General features: G+C 42.6%; 1 protein-coding gene across 1 annotated transcript in view; it reads left to right on the top strand.

Moving 5' to 3' along the window:
• The window catches only part of PRDM6 (PR/SET domain 6), a 126,001-nt gene extending 114,449 nt beyond the window's left edge, over positions 1–11,552 (top strand). Inside the window, exon 7 of the mRNA XM_019516816.1 lies at positions 6,345–11,552. Coding sequence (XP_019372361.1) covers positions 6,345–6,459 — 115 coding nt within the window. The 3' untranslated portion in view covers positions 6,460–11,552. The remainder of the gene's footprint in view (positions 1–6,344) is intronic.
• Positions 11,553–18,835: the final 7,283 nt, after the last annotated feature.

Raw genomic sequence — 18,835 nt, 5'->3', positions numbered from 1 at the left:
TGCAGTGTTTTGTGCATTCTTATCTCACTGAAGTCTCCACTACGGCTCCTAGTCTGGAACAAAGCTCTTAAATAAGGAATAGCTCTCAAAAGTAGGCCAAATCAAAATTATTAGCCAGCCCCTCCATCTCTTTCAGTTCAGTGATAACAAAAGCTGGGTCAAAGAAGCACAATTCTGCTGCTGTCACACCTACGGATGTACACATAATTGAGTACAAATGATCGAGCCAACCAAAAAATCTGCAATAAATACTTTCAGCTTGGGTTGATTTGAAAAAGAAATTTTTCAGTTTTTCTTGCTGAAATGGAAAACTGAAACAAAAACATCATTTATGTTGGATAAAAATATTTTATTTGAGAAGGCATAACATTCTGTTTGTTTTAAGGGTGCTTTTTTACTTTCTAAAAATAAATGTAGCTACACATGGCACATATCATGGAAACTAAAAATGTTTCATTAAAATATCAAAATGAAATATTTTGACTTTTTAATATTTTTGGCCAATTTTTTGGTCAAAACACTTGCCTGAATTTGATAGAAATGGATTAATACTTTCAGTCAACACAAAGCTGCTTTATTGACAAAACAAACTATTTACTGTAAAAAATTCATCTAGACCAAGTTATTAGCACTACTAGTACTTACAGCATTATGTCAGTACTGAGCAATCAACTAGCAGAATGCCAACATTAAGTACCGCTTAGCCAAAAAAATAATTCTTGGGCAAAAAAATTGTAATGGTGCTTGAGAATCTGAGACAACCAGTCAGAGAAACAAGAAAAACAAAAGAACATGCTTTTTCCCTCCATTAATAAGAGTAGTAAAAGAGAAAGGCTTATTGTGGAAATATAAAAAGAACTTGCTACAGGCCTTAACATACGGCTGCATTGAATACAATAGGATCATATCTTTTTAATTTCAACGAAAATGCCTATGGATTCAGGTTATGAAAATAACAAGGATCTGATTTTTGGTGATGGTCTTCAAGTTTCTAGGCATAGTTTTATGCAGTCTTAAACTGCTTCTTTGCAGAGCTCAAACATTGAGCCTAGGTACGAATTAAGTCCCTCAGAGTAGACCTTAGCAATATGCAGCCTTTATTATTAATGAAAGAAACCTGAATTGCACCTGAGTAAATTCTAGTGGTTACCTAGAATGCTGACTGTACTTGATTGTATCCTCATGAACGGTAGTATGAAGTATAACTACTACTATTTATAGCCACAGCTGTGCAATAACACAAAAAAACCTTCAAAAATAAAGTTTAGGTTGAAGCTTATCTGAATATCTGACCTCAAATCTAATAGAAAAATCAAGTTTTGTTGTATATTAAATCAGGGATTGGCAGTCTACAGCCGCTGGGCCAAATCCAGCCCGCAAAGAGGTTGGATCTAACCTGGGAAGGTCCAACCCATCCCAAGGTGGCATGGGGGACTGGGCAGTGTGGAGTTGCATCAAGCCATTTGCCTTCTCCACATCACCCTCATTTGCAGCCTTTCCTACTGCTCTCCCATGCCTGCATGTACCCACATTGCAGAGGGGCCTGGTATCTGCCATGAGGCTAAGCACAGGCAGCTTGAGGTCTCAGGGGTGAAGTGGGGTGGGGGGCTAGGGAGGATGTTCGAAAGCATGTGTGGAGATTTGTAACCCACAGTGGCAAAAGATCGCCAAACCCTGTTCTAGATATCTATCTTAGAGGGCTCACTGCTGAGTTGAACTATTTTCTCCCGTTCTACAATAATATTAGGCAGACTTTAGGGCTAAACACAGTCAAAAAGACTGAGGCTGAATCGATTAAATTGTCACAGATTAGTCTGAGATGCATAGATTGAATTGATAGGCAAGTGGAGCAGATAGGTTGGGCCACGGCCAGCCCACCCACCCTGTGAAGGAGGGTTTGCGGGGGAGGTGCAAAGCATGCTGAGATTCTGGGAGACTGTGCATTCATTTGACTATGAAGGGGATCAGGGACAGCAGTTCAATAAACTGATTTAACCTAAATCAGTTAAGTTTGATACTACATCCATCCAGGTTTATCTTAAATTGGTTTGGGCCATTTTGAAAGTGGTTTATGTGCACTGGACTTCTGTTCTATTACCAATTTGAATTGGTTTCCAGTCACTTGTACAGGTTTACATATAACTTCTGTCCCTAGCCCAAGGTGTATAGGGTGCTTGTACACATGGGGGGGGTTAGTTCCCCTAATTTGAAATGGTGCATCACAATTAAAAACCTACAAATTAAAAACCCACCATTTAAATTTAGGGGCTACCATCACTGTGACAGAATAGTGACAGCCCGCCATCAACTTATTCTTCACCCACCCACTGCCATGGGCAGGTTCCGCGTTGGGCAGCGGGGAGCAGAAAGTGGCGAGGAGCCTGATTCTTTTTTTTTTCCCCTTATGGAGCCTGCCTGCCTCTCATGTGGCCAGTGGGCATGCTGCTGATGGGCCCTGAATTGCAGGGAGCCGCAGTCCTTCCAGCTGCGGTGGCAGTACCCCCCGGGTGGCACCTGCCCACTAGCAGCTCACCTGGGTTACCCCAGACCAGGGGCAGGCACCCACAAGGAGGAAAGATCCAGGGCCCCCCTGGCTGCAGGAGAGGTGAGCAGGCTCTGTGAGGGGGGAAAAAACAAAGGATTCGGCTCACCACTTTTTTTTTTCCCTGGCAGAGCCTGTCCACACAAGCTGCCTGCCACTGGATCAGATAGCCCCTGGGGTGCGGGGGGGCCTGGTGCTTTCCTCCATGGCAGTGGTGTCCCCTGGGGCTGCCTGGGTGGGGCGCTAGCTGGGTGGGTGCTGCCTCTGCTTGCAGGCAGCACCCAGTCTTATCCAACAGTGCACAGGGTGCTGGAAGCCTAGGCATGCTCAGGGAAGCTTGGGCTCGGTGAGCTTCCAGTGCCCTGTGCACTGTCCCCCCCACTTTCCAACTGCCTGGGACCACCCAGAAATGGGTTGGCTTGCCCCTGGGGCAGTGCAAGAAGATAGCAGGAGGGCGGCTGGGTGTGCTGGTGGCCAGAGAAGGTGGCCGGGACAGTGCACAGGACACTGGAAGCCTGCCAAGGCCAAACTTCTGCGAGCCCACCCAGGCTTCCAGCACCCTGTGCACCATCTCCACTACCTTCTCAACTGCCAGACATGTGTACATGCATGATTTTTTTTATCCACAGTGGGACAATTTGCCCTGATCAAACTAAAATATATCTGAGGTGGTCTAAGTTGCCATGCTCAAAAAATTTAAATGTGAAAAAAAAACGTGCATGTATACACAGTGAAGCCATTATGATAGACAAATGATGATTTCCCATCACTTTTTGTCACATGTACATGGCCCTACCATCATGTGTACAAGCGCCTGTAGAGGAACTTAAACCATACTACAAAATAGTAGCAGTAATCTGTATGCCCAGAACTGGCCTGACTTGACCTAGCTCCCACCTAAATCACTTTGGTATCTAGAAACTAGGTGGTCCCTAATTCCCCTGAAGATTTGATCTGATAGGAGTACTCTGGATGTGCATGACATTCACCAACAGACTTGGGCAGTTACAGCTGCTTTCCTTTTAAGATTAGAAGAGGTGGTTGTGCCAGAATACAAAATGAACAGAGCAAGCCACAGAACAGTTGTAGGAACCCACCATCACAAGAGGACTTTGGGATTTGTATCCCAGGAGGAAAACAGACTCTTTCTGTCACACCAAGTCAGAGACCTAATCTCAGGGAAGGCAGACACATCCCATGCTTAGTGTTTTCCTAATGATTAACTCTTGGCACAGCATGTGGGGGGTTTTGGACCACTATTCTGAATCAACTCTTCCCAGGCACTGCATGGGGAGCTCTGAGTTCTGGATATTATTCTGGGGCCAGATACCTAGAAGTCAGGGATTGCAGCACCTAATTTGTAGACACCTACAGGAAGAATTGTATTTCAACTGGTGGATGACCAAAGTGTAGCTTGAAACTAACTCTTGAGTTGCCCGGCTCTTTGTGTAGGAACAAGTCCATTATCTGCTGTGCACATGTAAGCGCCCCCGCTCCAACCCCATATAGGAATAGGATTGCCCTCTAGAGATGTACAGACATCTCCCTATCCTATAATGGAATACTAGCACCATATTGAATCTTTGTCTAACATTTTTAAAAAGAGATGCTTCACTTAATAATCTGATATTGAAGTGATTTCCTTTCCCTCTATTTTATGTAATTCTTCAGATTCCTTTTTATTTGATGAACTGCTCTCCTGTTTATGAGCTACACTGTATGATGGCTACATGTGTGCATGTGTCATATAATACCCGAGATTGGAAGTATTTGAGTATTCTATGTTACAGTTGCGATTTTCAAAAGTGGGTGCCCTGAATTTAGCTACTATATGCACATTTAGACACCTAAATACATGCCATAATTTTCAGAAGTGGCAAGCACCTACAGCTGCCAGTGACATCTGTGGGATTTCTACCTCTGAAAAAATCTCAGATGCCCAAACATGGATTTAGGATTCTAATGTTAGGCACATATGTTTTTCAAAAAACCCAAAACTTAACTTATATCTATTGTATATACATTATATAGGTACACTCATATGTACATTTATATTTATTTATACAAATGTATATTTGTAGTCTACTGTACACATACACCATTTATAAGGATACACATATTAATAAAATAACAAAATTTCAAGAGCAAGTAGATAGTCGTGCCTCCCATAACCCAAGCTAATCCTAGCACTAAAATTGATTCTAGTTCCTTCAAGATATATATATATAAAGAATATAATAATGTGCAAGTTTGTCAAGCAATGAAAGGTAGTATATTTTGACACACTAATCCAGTAACTAATCAGTTTTCTAATAAACAATCAGCAATACACTAATGTGTCATCAGCACTTCAGGAGCTCTGGAGAGAGGATGATCTGCACATAGACGTTAATGAATACACCAAAAATCATTAGGTGATCAATATTTCTGAGTTATTTCATTGAGCTGATAGGTCTGATACATTAAAGCTGACATTTTACATTTGTCAAGATCACAGTGCAGTTTTTAACACTGGAACAGGCTGCTAAAAATATTCCCAGAAAGACAATCAAAGAAACACAACTTAGGCATGTTGACATTTTAGGCTGGTACAGTAGTTTAGACGAATGAATGTGTAATATTTGAGGACTGAGTTCCTAAAACATATGTTTTCTACACATTCCAATTATGTATGCATATACATATTTTATCATTTTTGTAAATGGCTAATTCTGTGGAGATTCACCGTTTCCTATGAAGAAATAAAGATGGATAGAAGGCAATGGCAACCATTGTTTTCTTCGCTGCTTCTTTGAAGATGAGGAGTTAATTCATCATAGTGATACTTTTATTGAAATCTTTGAAGATAAACATCACACAGCACCATTAAATCAAAGGTGGATGTTTGAGTGAGGGCCTTTCAAAGAAAGTCTATTGTGTCCCTCATTGTATTTCATCATGAAATTGCATCTAGTATTCACAATACTAATTAGAAAGAAAAACAAATTTTAAAAAGTTGAGATTTGATATAGTAGATTGTCTTTTAGAACAGGGCAGATGATTCCTTCTGAACTAGGGATACCCCTGTCCTATCCCCTCAGAAACACTGCAACATAATTAATTCATTCATTAATTTGTTATAGATTGTAGTCCACTGGAGAGAGAAAGAGCGCAAGTAGTGTGTAGACTTAAAAGACAATGAAGCACACATTGCTGACCTTTATGAGTTCCTTCTCACCCCACACATATGTCAAATGCTGTGAATGTTTTCAGGCAATTGATTAAGCAATCACTAATCCTACAAGCTTGTTTAACATAAACCAAACTGCATAGTCATATCAGATAAATAAAGAGCTTTCTCTTGTTATAATACATAGCAATTACTGCCCTACAGCTTCTTCTCCAATAGGTGAATGCCAGATTTTAAATGAGCAGAGGGTGAAATTCTATTTGTCATCAATTTCTCCTAGGGGTTACAGAGCAGAAAACTGCAGACAAGCTGCTTCTTTGATGGCTCACTCCTAAAAAGCTCTTTTTGTTCTTTATCTATTTGAACTGACAGTGATCAGAGCTACAGCAGGACAGGCCTCTCTGGAGAAATCACCTTCCCCCTGTCTATTGACAGATTCTTCTGTTCTGAATCAGACAGGCCTTGTCCCATCATAGGCATCAAGGCCTTGGAAGTAGCCACCAATTAAACCTCTTGAGCCGGTAAAATCTGAAGCCACTTTTGAGTGTCTGTTCTGATTAGGCAGGATGAGACAAAGCCCATCACCCCCACAAGCAGCTCCCCAGTCTCAATTTTCTCTCTTGCCTTCACCAGGTGCGAGAGGTGTGAGAGGAGCTTCACACAAGCCACCCAGCTGAGTCGACACCAGAGGATGCCCAATGAGTGCAAGCCAATAACAGAGAGCACAGAATCAATTGAAGTGGATTAACTGATTGACTGGTTGGAATTAAACTGCAAGGAAAGTCATGATTAAATGTCACGGACACTTAAGCAAAACCAAAGATTTCCTCTGAGCAACTTTCAATCAGTCCCAGAAAACCAAAAGCAGTAATAAAATAAGTAAGATGTTAAGAGATATTGATCCTGGCATGGAAGTGAGACCAGGAAAGAGATTATTTATTTATGACTAGGGATGAGACTTATTTCAATGGACAAGTTACCTGGGACTGCTAACACTTCAAGTCCCACCATGTATTGCTTTATTTCTAAAAGCCTTTATTATTGTTATTTAATACCAAAGCGAGGAATCTCAAGGGTTCTTCTGCCCATAGTTATGACTGAGAATGCACATGGACTTGTTTATTGTTGCACCTTTTTTGTAGCATGACTCTAAGGACCCAGATGTAATCCTTATATTTGGCTGGGTTGGGTTGGGTTAAGTTGGTTTTGACATGGCTATAATAGAAATTGTTGTCTGAATAGTGAGATGGAAAGTGATCAAGCACCACATCTGAGTTGGCCTCCTCACACTAAAGGACATTTCATTTTCATGGTTCCAAACCTCACGTGTGCACTTTTTCTTGTAAATGTTTTTATCAGATAATGTATTGGCACCGAAGCTCTGGGAAAACCAAATAAGCAACCTTATATATCTGTACATACACAGTTGTGCAAAGATGTCAGAAAGAAAGACAGTTTAAACAAAGGCACATTTTAAATAGGATGGCATCATGGCAATGATGCAAAGTGTTTTCAGCAAAATTGTGGTTTAATGTTAAAAAACCCCTGTATATCTGAATATCCTGTTGTAAGCAGCAAAACAAAAAACTAGGTTCAAGTTTTCATTTGGATGGTTGATTTAATAACATCAATTCCAGCAAAATGAATCAAAAACCCACTTTACAGTACCCAGATATTTCTATCATATTGGCTTAGGTTCACTTCAAGTAGTCCCAGATCAGTTTCAACAAACTTGGGCTGAGCTTCAATATTGTAAAGGAAATCTGAATCCAGGTGACTCATGAATGGCTTCAGGCTTCATTGCAGTCACTTCAGGGAGATGTATTTAATTTTCTTTCAAGGCATGAGTCTAATTCTAATTAACGTAAAAGAAGTTATGCTTACTTAGCAAGGGAATAAGTGTCTGCATAAAGATTCTAACACAATATAACAGAGTACTGAACGTGCGCACATGGGAGAGGCTAAACACTGAAGTAGTGTTCTTTATGAACAAGGTGCAGCTAACATGGGAATTGCACACTTTGGATGAAATTCTGCCACATTAAAGTCTCTGGGAGTTTTGCCATTTATTTCAAAAGGACCATGATTTTACTCTTAATTTGTATGGTGCTAGAGGTTAAAAAGATGCCCCTTTGAACCAAATTCATATTTAATAAAAGAAAAAAATAATAAATGTTTGCATGCGAGTAAAGTCTTTTGTGGAGGGTGGAGTATTTGTCATGTTTTACACAATCTTATAAAAGTGCCTAGTCCTTACGGATTATAGACACTGCTGTTGTATCATCTCATCACATATTTGACAGTACTCCCTCACTGAGTTCAGTGAGGACTTCTGTTCAAAACTGGTTGCACAATATAGCTAAAAGCAGTGCCTTTCTTAATCAATACCATCAAACAGCACTACTAGTCTTTTTTCATACCTATCAGTTGATGATACTTCGTGATATGCTAAAACGGTAAAACAAAATGTGAGTGCAAGGCAAGCCAGGACACAGATCTGGCACCAATTAAGACAATGGCAATAATCCTATTAGCTTCAATTCAGCTAGGAAGTCACACAACGTATATAGTAAACAAACATTTTTAGTAGCTACGTGCACAATAGGATGCCATTTGGAAAATGACTGTGCTGCCTACCTCCAAGGCTGAACTCACTGGAATAAGGAAATTCAGTGCTGAAGAAAGGGATATTTGGAAAAGTGGGAGCTGGCACTGGCAAATGAAGGTCAATGAGAGTATGATATATAACCCATTCCCAGGGCTAACCTATTTTTTTGGTGACAACATCTTGGCTTTGTTAAGTCTCCCAGTTTATCATGGTATTACAAGAGATTGCTGGTCATTTGGAGCCATATGTCCTTTGTATCTTATCTCTAGCATTGCTGAACACTAACTGTATGAAAGCAAGGTACTTATTTGTCAACTTCTACATTGTTTTTCCCTGTTGTACCCATACTGGTATGATCTTACAGAGAGGTCTGTTGGAAATTTTCACAGCATCACGCTCAACTTTTCATGAAATTGTTTCATTTCACCAAAAAACTGCTAAATTTTCTTCACTCATTTTCAGTCAAAATGGTCCTCTTTCAGTATTAAAAAACCTTGGTATATTTTAGACTTTATAACTTCATTTAACCAAAGATCAACTTTGCTTTAAACTCCCAGCATATTTAAGCTTTGGGTGTTTCAGAGCTAAAAATGCAATTTTATAAAAATGTAAAAAAGCCAGGTTTTAAGTCTTGATATGTCATACTGCAAAATTGTAATTTTATTTTGTGAACTGCTGTGAAGAAAAATAGCTCCATTATTTTTACCTAGTTCTAATTGTAGGGTTGTTCTTATAAATGCTCAGTTGATTATTTGATCATTTTAAAGGAATTTATGGGGAGGGTTTTGTTTTTCAACAAATATAAGAAATTAAATACCCAGTCCTGTAAAAGGCTGAGCAGCATTAACTCTCAATTAATTTATATAGTCCCTGCCTGAATTTTGCAAAGAAAGAAAAGGGAAAAATAACACAGTAAAATATAAATTAAAAAAAAAAAACACAGTATAAATCTTGGGCATAGCTATCTTAACTGTGTCCCTTTTGTTACGTTTTTATATTCTGCATTACAGTTTACAATTTTGCCAAAAAGTAACTTTTAGTGCGACTACCATGTTTTGCTGTGTGGGCATCAAAGATGCAAACTACTTTGAGAAAAGTTGCTTCTGTTAATGTTCCAACTTCTACAGAATTAGCAAATAGCTTATCTAGAAAAAATGCACATCTCTTTTGAGTTTCCACTATTTGAATGTTGGGTAAATGTCCAAATTTATGGACGCTTATCTGAATTTATTATTTGAACTACCTGAGATTCTAATCTGCTACAAACTGGTATTTCTGTAGGAGGAGATCAAAGACGTTGGGTATCAACATTGTAATTTAAAGATCAGCACTCAGGGCTCATTGTGTTCAGAGCACAGATTGACTTGAGCAGCCATAGCTACTTTACAGAAACTGTTTCTAAACCTTTCAGTACATCTCTAGTGGTAATATGATGCTTGCATGTTATTTTAATAGCACAGTATAAAATAATCTCACTAGAATGAAGCACTCATATTTACCACTTGAACAGAGCAAGTTTCACATGATCTCTGTAAAATATGCAGGCATTTCAGAGAAAACTACAGAGATGAACAGATTTTGCATCAAACTTAGGCGGGAAATGAGATATGTTAAAGTCTGACAAACAAGTTATGTTAGCCATCTCTATTGCTGTATTATTGAACCATTCTCTCCTATTTCTGTGAGGTGAAATCAGTGGTAGTTTAGAGCCATCAGCATCTCAGCAAGTAAGACCTACATTTTGTAATTCTTTTTTAAGGCCCTGATCCAGCTAACACTGAAACATATGCATAAAATTACAGATGAGCATAAGGCTATTGCTGAACTTGGATGGCCTTATTCCTGACCTTATAATTATGAGCTAAAATGATTTCCTAATGAGGGTCTGCATCATTTTAAGCACACCAAAGTATAATTTCTGCAGAAATCATCTTGTTCTTCCAGATAACATTTTCTTATATTTGTTCATCTTAAATCACTATGTTGTGCCAGACAAGCAATACAGTTTTAATTACTGTATTGCTTTCTCCAAGACACTTTTATAAAATGGGTGGTGGCGCATAAATACAATTCAGTGGGAAACATTCCCACTCATAATTTTATAGCTGGTGTCACTCTTCAGCAACACGATGCAACACTGTATGTCCTGCTGAAAATCAACAAGCTGAAACATCCTGAATTGGATTAAACAACATCCAGTTGCTTTCTGCTCTTGCTGAATGGTGAGCAAGCTTTGTTCAGGTATGGATGGCATAATTAGGCATTTGGATCCATTAAGAACGTAATCTTATGTGCTTGAACAGAGTGAGTGAAAGCAGTGAGTGAAGTATGATTACCTCAAAATGTAGTCATTATGTGCCTACTTTTTCTGAAGCTCTTATGATTGGCTTTGAAGCTTGGTAAATATGTGCAAAAGTCACACTTTCCAATCTTGAGGCATCTAAAGCCTTTCCCCCAACAAGTAAATGTGTATTTTTCTAATTTTGTGCAGCACACAGAATGAAATATCATATACACATATAAATGCCCTTCTCAGAAAATCTTGAGGTCCTCTGTGAAAACACAAGCAGGATCCCAAATAACATGACACTTTTGGATACAAAAATGACTGTCTTTCTTTGAAAAACAGAATTTTGAATAACGTAACAATTACAGTAAACTCCTTAAAGGCTCTGATGTGTGGGTTGGCCACATTTTTTGGTATCCTTATCTCTCTTTTTAGTACCTATTTATCATTTGTATGGTGCTGTTAGTGTATGTGGTGCTGTCTTATAAGTGCCAAATATGGTTTCTAAATGATAAATATTTGAAAATCAAAAACGTGGCAAGTCATCTGTTTCTGAAAGTTATATATCGCTATGACTTATTTCCAATTTATCATTAGTGCACTTCTTTGTTGCATCCAAATCCTTGCTGTGTATGAGTTCCCATAAATTAAAATATGTTGAACAGTGTGCAGTCTTTTATCCACACTCAATTTTTGAAAGTTTAGACATGATTAAGCCAAACTGAAAAAGGGCAAATCCCCATGCAGTTAATGTAGAATATTCTGGAAGGGTCCTTTGTTGTAATAAGAATAATAATGACACTGTAATTAGAATGGTAAACAGCTTGCTTGCATTTTTTAAACTTCATAAAATTGCATCTTTTTTTACTGCCAAGGACCAATTATGTCATGCATGTAGCTGTACTCTTGTGATATAAAATGTAAAGATACCGTTGTGTTTAAATGAGAAAACAGGCACACATTTAAAGAAAAAAAAAAGACAAAGAAATGTAAATATATTTGATTAATAAAACATTTTATTATTATGTTGTATGAGTTTGCTCCTCTTTGTTCATATTTAACATTTTTCAAATGTGTACAGATGAGAAAGACAAATACATTTAAACACCATTGGGCAAAAGGCAGTGTCAAAATAATCTGAGCGTGTTGCGATATTGTGTGCACCGTATATTTTCTGAATGCCCCACAACATGATTTCTTAGCCTGTGTCATGGAGTGGGCCCTAGGAGCGGCCGTGATCCCACTAGCACCCCCTGCCGTGCCAAATTAGGAGATCCAGCACCCTCTGATTCTCGCCCGCCATGTCTTGGTCATATATAATTTAATATGGGAGGCTGCCTTTGATCTCCTAGCACTGGGTGTTATAATTGTCTGGGCTCCTACTCTCTATGGGTGACCTGTTGCACCCCAGCCTTATGGGCTATGCGTGCCTCCTACCTCCCCTTTAGCATGCCCCAAGACTCGCAGCTGTTCTGGATGTTGTCTGGTCAGTTGTGCCTTGCCGGGCACCCTGGGCTTGTCACGCAACCAACGCCCTTCCTTCGGCGCCCCTGGGCTTGTCACACAACCGATGCCCCTTGCTCTGGCGCCCCTGTGTTCGCTAGCCCTCTTGGGCCGGCACCATAGGCTGACTCCTTCAGGAGTCTCCTCAGTAAGCCCGCCCTTCTCTGGGCTGCTAATCACACGCCCTCGCCCTTCTCTGGGGCTGTCTCAATCCGCGCTTCTCGCACCAGGGCTCAGGTGGCCAGTAGCCGTGCCTGGCCCTTTGACCCTTCTCGGGGTCTTTTGCCCGACTCGGGCTACTTCTCACCCGCACTCGGGCCTATCTCACACTTGCCGCGCTCTTCGCCCTCGCTGGGGCCTATACATGCGCTTTCCGTGCTCAGGGCTCACCGCAATGCTCTCGCCCCCTCCGGGGCTCTGCCCCGCGCTTTCCGCACTATCGCCCTCTCTGGGCTCTGTCCCATGCTAAACCGCGCTCGGGGCTAAGGTGGCACCCAGCCCCCTGACCCTTCTCGGGGTCCTTTGCCCGACTGGGCAGAATACCGCCCTCGGGCTGGGGGTCTCAACCCCCACACACTGCACCACACCAATGCCAAACAGCCGTGCCTCCCAAGCACTGCTCTGCACCCAAACAGGGCACCCAGGAACCCCCAGACTACTGGGGAGCTCCCGTAAGGCCTCCTCACACTCCTACAGCCTCACCCGGTCCTCCAGTGATATACACAACGAACTAAACAGAACCATAAGCCAACCGGCTATAACAGAACAATAAGCCTACCGGCTATAACGCACACTCCAGTCCCACAGGCTTCTTCTGCCCAGCCTCCCGGTCAGGGTTCTCTCTACCCTGGACCATGATGTAGCTGGTGGGTCTATCAGTCTGCTCCACCCAGCTCGACTCCGCTGCAGAGCTCTTGCTCCTCCAGCAGCCAGAAGGTAACTACCCCCTAGGCTCCGGCCTGGGCTGTTTATAAAGGCCAGGCCCTGCCCCTTTCTGGCCATGTGACCTGCTCCAGTACCCCCGCCAGCTAGCACCTGAGCTGCCCTGGCCATTAGCATATGCCCTAATTCCTACTTAGGAACGGGGCCCCCATGACAGCCTGGACGTTGCAAAGAAGTTTGCAGCATGATCACCATTTTGCCTTTCCTTGCAGCTATATGGAAAGATGGGAGAGAAGCCCAAGTTTTGGGGTTTTTTTTAATATGGTGTAACCAAGGGTCACAATATGGAGAAGGGGAAGAACTACTTCTCTACGAGATTCTGTAGCTTGTTTTATGACACAAATAATTTGACTGGGTTTACTTACTTTGAGCATGATTGTATGATTTTATTTACCTTTAAGAGCTTTAACCTTGACTGATTCTATTTACATGAGCCCTGACTTCTAAGGACCACCATCTAGTGGGCTACAACAGAATTTCAGTTTTCCAGGTTTAGTGACATATTCTCTCTTTCTTTTTAAGTAAATCTAATACCAAAGCTGAAAGCACTAATCATGTTCCACTGTGAGGAACCTTCTGTGCCTTTTGTAACATGATTTCACTGCAGCCATATATGTCAAAGAGCCATGATTATTTCACTAAGTCACCCCTTGTTCCACTTGAAAAAATACCACTTGAGTATGAGAAAAATATGTCAGTTTTTGTTGTTTTTCAAGTTATATGACCTTTTATATAAGCACCAGAACCACCACGGTAGAATAATTGTGTGAAACTACTGTACTTGAAAAAATACACAGGTAATTGGCCAGCAGGCTGCCTGCTGGTTTGCAAGTAGCTTGGATAGTCAATCATCCAAGGCAAATGTCTATATATGCAAGGAAAGTTCTTTAAAACAAGAAATTGCATTGAGTCATGCTGCATGAGATTATATCCCCTAACCTGTGTAATCTGTCATGAGCTAATGAGACACAAATGTTTAAAAGGGGGGAGAATAGTCCTTTTGGCTGGTGGCCTAATCTAAGATAGCTCAAATAGATTCTTGGTCCACCTTCTCACTCCCTTTCTTGTGAGTGATTTAGTAGGGGTGAGTCTCAGGTCTCTTACTAGTGAGTCCCTATGTTTCTTTTTTTTTTTAGTGAATTTACTTAGCTGGTCTGAGAGTTATGGAGACTTAAGTTTGACCAAGAATAGCTTGGATACTCACAACGCTTGATTCTATGCCAGATCTTAAACTAGTAAGGAAGTGACCCAATCAGTCTTTGATTTCCCAGCCTTTGTACTAGTTGCTTTAACAACATGGCCACTTGCTCACAAAATGAACAAAGACTACACTACACCGAGCTTGCAAAGTAGCATTGTCACAGTTAAAAAATAGCTTATTTGGTGCAGACTACTTAATCACTACCAGACGGTTAAAAAGAAACCACCTTTCAGTCATCACAAACCTGGGCTAGATTTGAATTAGCAACTTTTGGGTAAATGATGCTGTATTTTGACATCAATCTCTGCAGTATCCATTTTCCTATCCTCCCCCTCCCCCTTTTCCCTGGTTGATTAAGGAAATGTAGTACAGGGTTTCAGATTAACCATGGTCCATCCCCAAGATATAGACATCTTGTTTTAGACAGAGGTTACACGATGATGATTAGGCATTTGGAGCTATAGCTGTAAAGAGGACTTGGGTTCAGGAACTTTTAGGTGTCTTAGGCTAAGGACAGGGGTGTAGGTTGTAGCTGTGTTTGGTCTAACTTGGTTGGTCAACTTGGTTGGTCTAATAAAAGACATCAGATTCACCCAAAGAACCTTGTCTACCTTAGGCTAGGGAAAGACATTCAAAAAGCCCAAGCATGAATTAATTCAATTTTTGCAGGTTAGTCTAACCTGCAGAGCATGGACCAGTTTACAAGTGGATAGATGTTCGGCACATGCCTGCAGTGACTCAAGCCAGAAGCCTGTAGCTCTCCCTTCCACAAGGGAGGAGGGGGGCATTGCCAGGCCCCAGCAGCTCCCTGACTGGGAGAGTAAACCCTGCACACAGGGCTGCCTGGCCCCAGATGGGAACTCTCCCCCTCCCTCTTCCCCACCACCATGGGGCTGGGAGGGGGACCCTGTTTGGTGCTGGGAGGGCTCTTTTCCTGCCTCCTCCTGCACCTGCAGTGGAGTGGGGAGGGGGGCTCTGTGCAGCTGCCTGGCTCCAGAGGGGGACTCTTCCCCCTGCTTCTCCCCCCCACGCCACAGGGCAGGGGGAAGCTCTGTTCCATTCTGGGGATGAACTCTTCCCCCTCCACATTCACCCCCTAGAGGGGCAGCAGGGGCCCAGAGCTCAGCTGGCCAGGGTGGAGGGGTGAGGGTGGAGGGTGTTGGGACCCCCACACACTCCCACACCATGGCATGCAGCCTTGCTGCCTAGCAGCAGCAGGAGGTAGGGAGGTCAGGTCGCTGGTGCAAGGCACTGCACTGCATTGGGAGAGGGTGCGGAGCCTGCCCCATTGCTGGGGCTCTGTTCCCCACGCCTGCAGCTCCAGCACTTGCAGTGGAGGAATCCCCATGCTGGAGCCTGCTGCCTCCCCTGCTCCCTGCTGTGCAGGTTCCCACATTGCCAGGAGTGGAGAGAGCCCTGCCCCCTGCTTCCATGCAGAATCCAGCACGGGGCTTCCCCTCTGTGAGTGCAGAGCAGCAGGTGCATGGCATGGAGCCCCTGCTATACAGGCAGCTGGTACTGTGCTGGGGGCAAGAAGAGCAGCCCCGTGAAGCCTGCCCAGCCATTTCTATCCCACTCTGGGGCCAGGCAGCATTGCATAGAGCACCCCCACTCTGTGGGAGGGGGGTGGGGGAAGGGGAGGAGGAGGAAGAGTCCCCATCCAGCACCTCACAGAGTCCCCTCCCCAGCCTGGGAGGAGGAGGAGAGGGAAGAGTCCCCCCCAGCAGAGAACAGAGCCCCCCCCCAGCCTGGGGGACAACCAACCCAGCATGGCCCCATTAAAGGTGAAGGGGGCAGGGAAAAGGGTTAATTCCTCCCTCCATCCCTTCCCTGCAGCCGGGGTCTGCCATTTCCAGGGGCCACTGCTGCAGCCCCCTCCCCTTTGCTACCTGGCAGACAGGAAGAATTAATCCCCTCCCTGCCCACTTTGTGTTAACAGGGCCAGGCCTGCCAGTGTCTCTGCTAGGGCCATTCCCTGCTCGGGCTAGAGAGCAGAGGGGAGGGGCCAGCCCAGCAACTAGAGCAGAGAGCCCCGTCCAGCCCAGAGAGCATGCTGGGATGCTGGGGGAGTCAGCTTTAGCTTAAACCAGCAAGGGGTCTGGGACAGACATTGCATCAACTGGTTTGAGCCAAATCAGTTAAGTCTGATATTACGTTCAACCAGGTTGATCTCAAACTGGTTTTGGCCATTTTGAAACTGGTTTATGTTCACTAACGGTTCTGTTCCAGGTTTAAACCACTTTCTGATCACTAAAAAAGCTGGTTTATGTGTAATGTCTGTCCCTGGCCTTACTGTCTACAGGAATCCACAGCCTTGAATGAAGCATCTAGACTCTCTAGCCATGGCATGGGAGAGTAAGGTAGTTGAGGATGTGGTCCACAAAGGGAACATGCTAGCCGAAAGCTGCCTAACCTACAGCAGCTCCTCTCTTCAGCTGGCTTCTGACGATCCCATTCTTAGGTACCTAATCTCTCCCCAAACAGTATAAAGGGAATCTGGTTGCCTAACTCAGGGATAAGATTTCCCCTGACCAATACGACGTCCAGCAGATTTTGTGGGTTTGGCTTCCAAGTAACTGACATATTCTTGACTGTGGGTTGTTTTTATACAACCAGCTAAGAGCAGAAACCAAATTTTACACACAATTGGCCTTTGGTAGCTGTGGATGCAGCTTTCTTGCTTTCCCCATTCACTAAAGCAGAGCCAATAATAAATTCACACAACAGAAGAATCAGATCGGAAAAACACAACTGAATCCAAATTCAGGGCAGGAGGAAAAATGAGGAAAGCCTGAATATTAGGAATGGATTTTTATTTGGTAGGATCAAGACATTTGCACTTCAGCCCTCAAGCCTCACTTCTGAAAGGCACTTGGTCACATCCAGGTCTTTTGTTGTGTGGTACCTGTTTTCATTCTAGAGACTCCCCCACTTAACTTTTTGTAAGCCAAATCAGTCTTGTAGTAATTGTAGTAAGCAAACCTTTCTGGACAGATCTGTACTGGAATAGCTTTCTCTCAGATACCTCTCCTTTGGCAGCAGTGAAAGGGACATAGCCTTCTTTTATACTTTGCATGCCCCTCCAGTCTCTCAGTGCCATCCAATTTGTATTTATTTTTTCTTCAACTATCTTAACCCTCTTGCATACTACGGCATGCAAACAGTCTCCCTCTCCCCTGCATTTCTTAAAACGAGTGTGCATGTGCCTGAGAAAAGAACTTGCCTTTGTTTATATTGGCATAGTGGGTCTTAGGAAAGCATTTTGCTTTTCCATAATCTAAGTCTCCATGAACATGACTCAAGTTATAATGGTTAGCCAGAGCCTTGGACCTGGATTTTTTTCAGAGAGCCAAGAGGAGGTTGGCTTGAGGAGATTGCACCTCTGGAGAACAAAGCTTCTCTTCTAATTCTGTCTGGCAAAATTTATTTATTGTATAGGTGGTGGCAATTGCTCTCCTCTTATCCTGTGGTATGAAAAGTTATTAGAAAGCCAATACATGAGAGGATTCCCTTAGAACATATTTCAGAAGATACACACATTTGTATGTACATCTGCACATTTTTGTATAAATAGTCTTAACTACAGTGTCCTACCTTGTCTATTCTTTTTGCTGTGAATTCATGACATGTAGGTAAGAAAGCGATAATGAGCATGATGCCAGATCCTCAGCTATAATACAGGAGTATTTGAAGTCCATGGAGCTTTGCTGATTTATAACTGCTATGCAGCCTTCTACCTCACTGTAAGGACTTTGAGGAAATCTCTGTACCGTCAGAATATCTTTATACAGTAGTAGCATGCAGAAATATCCAAGCTAGTTCCAGACCAGAAGCAATATAACCACATTAATGCAATGCTATATATACTAATTGGCTAATCTGAGCAGTGGGGCATGTTAACCTAGGTGGAGTGCCACACTGTTGTGACCATACAGTATCCTGTTCAGGACCTAGCATGCCTAGTGCAAGTATCTCTGCACGATGCATTGTGAGCCGGCTTAGGGTATCTTGCTAAAGTGCAACCTTGTACTGCTCTTAGCATTTCCTAGCCTCATTTACCTCCTGGTGTTCTTGGTTTAAAAATCCAAAATTATCTGATTTTAAAAAAAAATCCCAAATTCTCTGATTAAAAAACCCCAAATCCACATTTTTCCACAATTAAAATGAAATGCCACCATATATATACATTCAGGGACAAGGGGCAATATCCACAAAGGGGTCTGAACTTCTGGAAGTAGCCAGCCCAACAACCACTGGATCCTGACATTACTGAGCTGGCTCAGCAGCACGATGGGATTTTCAGCTCAAATATTCCCATGCCTATCCATCCTGCTGGGCCCAATTTAGTAAGTGTTCTTTGAGATGTTGTCCCAGGTTCTACCTTGCAACAATCAGCCACAGGGTAGACATGTATGCATGTGTATACCCCACGTTTTTGTTTCTTAGGACTCCCATGGAAGTGCCCTAATCACCAGGATATTGGCTATTCTCTCTCATTCTTTCCTGTTGAACTGTTTCCAGTTTGTATAAATAAATATTCACTGGGATATAGACCCAAACTATATCCTAGGTAAGTACCTTAG

Source organism: Gavialis gangeticus, unplaced genomic scaffold (genome assembly GCF_001723915.1).
Source record: "Gavialis gangeticus isolate Ggan-Ray unplaced genomic scaffold, GavGan_comp1, whole genome shotgun sequence".
Lineage (NCBI taxonomy): Eukaryota > Metazoa > Chordata > Crocodylia > Gavialidae > Gavialis > Gavialis gangeticus.
Note: the sequence above shows the minus strand (reverse complement) of the source record. Positions and strands in the feature narration are given on the sequence as shown.